General features: G+C 53.5%; 1 protein-coding gene across 1 annotated transcript; it reads right to left on the reverse strand.

Moving 5' to 3' along the window:
- Positions 1-1948: 1948 nt before the first annotated feature.
- On the reverse strand, positions 1949-5870 carry LOC113948487 (extensin-like). Its single transcript, XM_027646130.1, has 2 exons — positions 4138-5870; positions 1949-4074 (listed from the first exon to the last, which is right to left on the reverse strand). Exons 1-2 carry the CDS (start codon positions 5341-5343, stop codon positions 3940-3942), a joined length of 1341 nt encoding a protein of 446 aa, XP_027501931.1. The 5' UTR covers positions 5344-5870; the 3' UTR covers positions 1949-3939.
- Between the last annotated feature and the right edge of the window lie 104 nt (positions 5871-5974).

Below are 5974 nucleotides of genomic sequence, written 5' to 3' on the forward strand. Positions count from 1 at the left end.
TTCAGCACCTGGCCAGGCTGGGCAGCCCTTCATTTGTGCTGAATGAATCAGCACAGGGTTAAGCACTGTGTTGCACTGTCTCCCCACTGATGACACTCCTCAGTCGGCTGGCTGCAGAGGAAATTTTAATCAGCACCGTGATAACAGCCCTTCAGTCCTGCTGGGATTTATCAGCTCCTTTGTTTGTAAATGTAACTGCTCAGTACCATAGGCTTGGCTCAGGGTTCCAGCACACACAGGCTCCACAGCCCTTGGGCTCAAGTTGCCTCCCTCCCTCCAGCCTCCTGCTCCAGCATTGGGGGTATTGGGGTGTTAATTGGGATGTTAAAATGGCCCAGGTTGTGCTGAACACAAGGATCAAGCCTGAGCTGTTTCCTTTCTACCTCTGCTATCACTGGAAGAGAGAGAGAGACCTCTGAATTTCAGGCTGCTTAAGATTCAAAGAGTAGCTGATAAATATCAGAGCCTGGTAATTTAGCCCTCTGCAGAGTACAGACAATATATTCATAATCATTTTATATGGAGATGAGCTAGTAACGCAATCAGGCTTATAAATCAAACCCAGGAGACATGTTAGTGCTGTTTGCCTGAGCTTCTTGAGCGATCTATCCACAAGAAAATGTCTGTCTGTCTCTTAGATGGGGCTAATTAACTTATAAAGATGCTCTCTCCTCTCACAGTGGCTCATTTGTTTACTTGGGCTCTGCCAGCTGCTGCTATTTTCATTCTGAAGAGGGGGCCAGGTCGGTAAGAGATTTGATGGAGGAAGGGAAACTGGGCTCGGGAGAGGTGATGCCTTCGGCAGCAGCACGTAGAGGAGGTTGGGTTTAATAACCAGCTTCCCCCAGTGAGCTGTCCCCAGGCATCAGAGTGTCCCTGCACACCCAGAAATGTGGCTGCCTCCCTTTGTCCCCGGTTTATTGAGCAGTGAGGGATGGTTGGAGCTCTGGGGAGCTCAGTGACTGTGGCCCATGGAGCAGCCGTGTCCTGCCTAGGTGGCACAGGCCCGTGGGTGGGCAGGTGGCAGTGGCTGTGCCCTCAGATGATGAGTTGCCAAGCCCCAGTGCCAGCAATGCAGGGCACTCAGTGGGGTCTGCAGTGCCAGTGACGTGGGGTCTGCAATGCCAACAATGCAGGGCAGCACCAGTGATGTGGGGTCTGAGGTGGCACCAGTGTGGGGGCTGTGGTGGCAGTGGTGCAGGGTCTGAGCTGCCAGCAATGTCAGCTGCAAAGTGCCAGGGATGCAGGATCCAGGCATGAATTCCCTGCAGCCAGGTCTCATGGGTCTCAGCCCAGCCATTGGCACTGGGCATTTGTCCCCACACTGTCCCCTGGCACCGCCTGCTTCTGCCCAGAGCCTGGAGCAGGCAGAAGCTGAGCTGAATCAGATGGTTCTCCAGCACCCAACAGCAAGAAAACCATCACCTATCTGCACAGGGATGCCTGAAGCTGTTGCCCAGCCCCACACCCACCACCTCACTCGGACATGAAGCCCCGGGACAGGAACATGTGGACACAGGAGCACATCCCACATTCCAGACAGCCTGGGAGGCAGCAGGACTGCACCAGTGCTTGGTGGGACTGTGAGGGATGGGGACAGCATCCAATAAAGAGGGTCTGCTCTGCTCTTGCTTTGCTTCCTTCTGGCCTGGCCATGTCCTGCCCCACACCATGTCTGTGTACTGGGAGCAGGACAGGACCTGCTTCGAGCGAGCAGGATTTGGGGTGGTGAAAGGATGCAAGGTGCAAGGATCTGCAAGGATCCCAGCCAGGCAGAGCTGGGAGCACAGGGACACGTCTGGAGCAGGGCCAGCACGGAGCTGAGGTCGGTGCTGACACCAGAGGGTGGTGTGGTCTCACGCAGGAAAGCCACCACTGGGGACACTTCCCTGCTCTGACACATTTGTAAGGAGACGACTTAGAGACAAGCTCACCTTTATTTTTTTCATAGAGATTTTTAATGTTTATTTTTTAACAGACTTGGTTTAAATTTTTTGTTTTCTACAATAATTCAATGTAAAAATCCCAGTACAATATACAACAGTTTGAACATTTGGAGTAAGAAATCCAGCTTGGGGAGACACGTAAGTTCAGCTAGTTCCTAACACAGGTAGCAAATTCCCTCCCCCAGATTTCCCAGCCAAGAAGGCATTTGGGCAGGAATGTCACCCCCACCCCATCAAGACACTGGCTGCCCTGTCCCTGCCTGTACTGCAGTGGGACAGTCCCTCAGACACATCCCCTTGGAAAGGGCAGGGTCCCCTCCATGGGATGGCAGGGAGCCTCCAACATTGGAAGGCAAAGTCTGCAGAGAAGCGAGGCTGGTTGGCCCTTGTGCGTGAGTGACATGGGATGCTCTGAAGAGGCCCTGTGTGCAGGTCCCTCAGGGTATGGGGCTCCCTTGGGATGGAGAGGAGACCTGTCCTTCCCTTGGCAGCAGTGCCAGCAGCCCTGTGCCCTAGAGCAGCCATAAGGCCATTAGAAAGGGATGGCCATGGCTCTGCATGAACCAACCCAAGGGAAGGAAACAAAAGATGATGCAAGGATCCCTGGCTCTAGGGTCTGAGGGAACATCTCAGGGATAGCTCACTGGCCTGGGAGCTGGCAGTCTTTCAGGAAGCCACTTTGGCCTGGCCCATGGTGCTCAAGCAGCCTTGGGATAGTTCTACTTGAACAGCCTGGAATGGTTCTGCTCAAATGACATGGGGTGGTCCTGTTTGGGCAACATGGGAAGGTTCTGCTCCACCACATTGGATGATCCTGCTCAAGCAGCCTGGATAGGTCCTGCTCAAGCAGCACAGTGTGCTGCTGCTCAGGCAGTGTGGGATGGTCCTGCTCAATGAGAATGATGGTTCTGCTGGAGCAGCATTAGGGTGGTCCTGCTAGAACAGCATGGAATGGTCCTGCTGTGGTATTCCTGCTCAAGCAGGCTGGTGTGATCCTGCTCAAGATGCACAAGGTGGCTAACTTGAGCAGTGTGGGATGGTGCTGCTCAGGCAGCATGGGATGGTCCTGCTTCAGCAGTGTGGGATGGTCCTCCATGAGTAGTATTGGAATGGTCCTGCTTGAGCACCTTGGGATGGTCCTGCTTGAGCAGTGTGTGGTGGTTCTGCTTGAGCACCATGGAGCCACTGCAAGTGGCAGGGACAGTTCCTCATGTCCTGCAGCATCCCAAGCGATGCATTCAAAGCCATGTCTTGCCCCTCTTGGAAATCCTTCACTGCTTGGGGAAGTCTCCCAAAGATGTGCGTGCACAAAGGGATCCCAGGGGAATCTAGTCAAGCTCCATGTTCCAAAATAGTTATTGCTAATGCTAAATCAGGACAGTGGTGACTTTTATCTAGCTGAGTAACTGAAACCTTCCAAAGGCAGAGATCCTCCCCTTTCCCCAGTGACCAGTTCCAGCTTCACTAGCCCTAGGGAGAAGTGTTTCCTGATATCAGGAAGGGCCCTTCCTGCTTGCATCAGGGGTGGCTGAGCTCGTGGTGGCCTTCCTGGGTCAGGAAGGAATGGGATACAAGGCAGGGGAGGGAGGAAGGGAAGCAGAAAATTTCAGCTGCAGTCAGATGTGCTGGGAGTAAAAGAGTGCAGGGAGGATGGAGGAGAGGACAAATGGGAGAAGCCAGGCTGGGAGAAAATTGGAGGTAAGGATGGAGTGGGAGATGAAGGAGAATGAAAGGACAGTAAGAGAGGAAGCTCTGAGCCAAAGAAGGATGGTTGGAGATCAGGGAGGGGGTGGAAGGGAAATCTATGAGGTAGGAAGGACACTTTGAGGATAAGGAGGGATGGGAAGATAGGGGGAGGTGGAGAAGCGTGAGGAGAAACAGGGAGACTGTGGAGGCAAATGACAAGGAATAGTGAGATAGCCAGAGGTAAAGTATGAGAGGGACAGGCCAAGAGGTGAAACAGCAGGAAAAAAGAACATTGGGAGGTGGAGGGTCACAGGAAGGAGAGACTCAGAGACTGAGGTGGAGGAATAAGAAGTATGAGATGGAGGATGAGGGAGAAGGTATGGGAGATGGTGGAAAGGACAATGAAGAGGAAAAGAGAGTTTAGGGAGGATGAAGAGACTGGACATACAGCAGGTGGTGGAGGAAAAGGAGGGAGAGGAGATGGAGAACAGGGAGGAGACAGAGAGATATGGATGAGGGTGACAGGAGTGATGAAGAGACATCTAAGGGATAGAAGAAAATAAAGACTGGAGGGCAATGGAGTAGGATGAATAAGGAGATGGTGGGAAATGGAAAAGCACAAGGGTGGGATTGGAAATGTGAGGGTGGAGGAGCAGAAGGCAAATTTGGGTGACGCAGTTGAGGAGATGGAGAAATGGTGAGGGGTGAGGGTGGATTTTGGGATGGGGAAGTGGAGGAAGTTGAGTGAGGAGATAGGAAGAGATAGAAGAGGATGAAGAAAGGTGTGCAGAAAATGAAGAGTGGAGGAAGTTGGACATGTTGGGGTGGAGGTGGGAGCCAATGGAGGATAAGCAGGGACAGGATGATGGTAAGATGTAGAGGACATGGTGGGAGCTGAAGAAGAGATGGTGAGATGTTGACATGAATACGGAAAGCTGGAGGCAAAGCAGGATGAGGATGGATAGCAGGGTGGAGGTGAAGAAGGAAGAGAAGACATGAGGAGATGGTGGAGATGAATGAAGATAACAAGGAACAGGGTGTGGTGAATGAAGGAGGAGCAGGTGAGAGGGATGGGATGCAAATGTGACAAGAAGACTGGAAGGTGGATATGGAGGGCAGTGGAGGAGCACAGGAAGCAGGGGTCAGAGATGGTGGGTGGTGGAGAAGAACAAGGAGGGAGAAGATGTAGTGTATCTTCCCAGGATGCAGGGAGAGTGGGAGGGGACACGGTGGGTAATGGAGGAGCATAGCATGGCAGGGAGGGATGGGACACAGCTGATAGCACACTCTGGAACATGAGGAAGGAGGGGTGGGATGTGGAGGGATAGGAGGTCATGGGTGACAGTGGAGCACATAAAGGGATAGGACATGATGGAGGATGCAGGAGGACAGGAAGGAGAGACAGGACATGCTGGCTGATGGAGGAGCACAGAAAGGAAAGATGGGACCTGGTGGGTGATGGAGGAGGGTGGCAGGGTGGGATGGGACACAGTGGGTGACAGCACAGGAAGGAGGGATAGGTGGACAATGGAGGAGCAGCAGAAGGAAGGGTGGGACATAGAAGGAGGCACACAGGAGAAGGGATGGGATATGGTAGGTGATGGAGCACAGGAAGGTGAAATGGGGTAGAGGGTGATGGAGGGTGACAGGAAGGAGGGCTGGGCTGGGTTAGGTGGGTGATGAAAGAGCAGAATAAAGAGGGATGGGACATAGGGGATCAAAGAGCAGGTATGAAAGAGCAGGGACGAAAGGGATAGGACATGAAAGATGATGGAGGAGCAAAAGAAGGAGAGGTGGGTCACGGTGGGTGTTGGAGGACCTCAGGGAGGGACAGTTTAATGGAGTGAGCTTTGGAGGAGGCTGGGACCTGCAGGTGATCAGAGAATCACAAAATCATGAAGGTTGGAAAAGACCTCTGAGCTCATGGAGTCCAACCGAGGGGCACAAGGACAAGAAGCCACGGTGATGGGAAAGGGGCTGTGGGGGATGTGTGCAGGCTGGGGTGAGCTGGGCAGGCTGGGATGGGACATGAGAAACAGCAGCATCACACAAACAATGCAAAGCTTAGAGGAGCCTGGTGTGGGGTGAGAGCACTGGCAGTGAGGCCATGGAGGACCCACCCACAGGTGGGTGACAAGAAGCCCTGGTGGTGTGGCACAGGTGGGGTCAGCACATGGGGACAGTGTCAGGGAGAGAGGGGCAGGTGAGGAGAGGCTGAGACACCGTGTGTGGGCTGGGGCAGCAGGCAGGATGGTGGGGACAGAGGGATAGGATGCATCACCCCACACGTCCCTCTGCAGCAGCATGGTCCCCCACCACAGCATGGGAAGGCAGCACTGGGG

The sequence above is a fragment of the Corapipo altera genome, unplaced genomic scaffold, assembly GCF_003945725.1.
Source record: "Corapipo altera isolate COAL_440 unplaced genomic scaffold, ASM394572v1 64, whole genome shotgun sequence".
Taxonomy (NCBI): Eukaryota; Metazoa; Chordata; class Aves; order Passeriformes; family Pipridae; genus Corapipo; species Corapipo altera.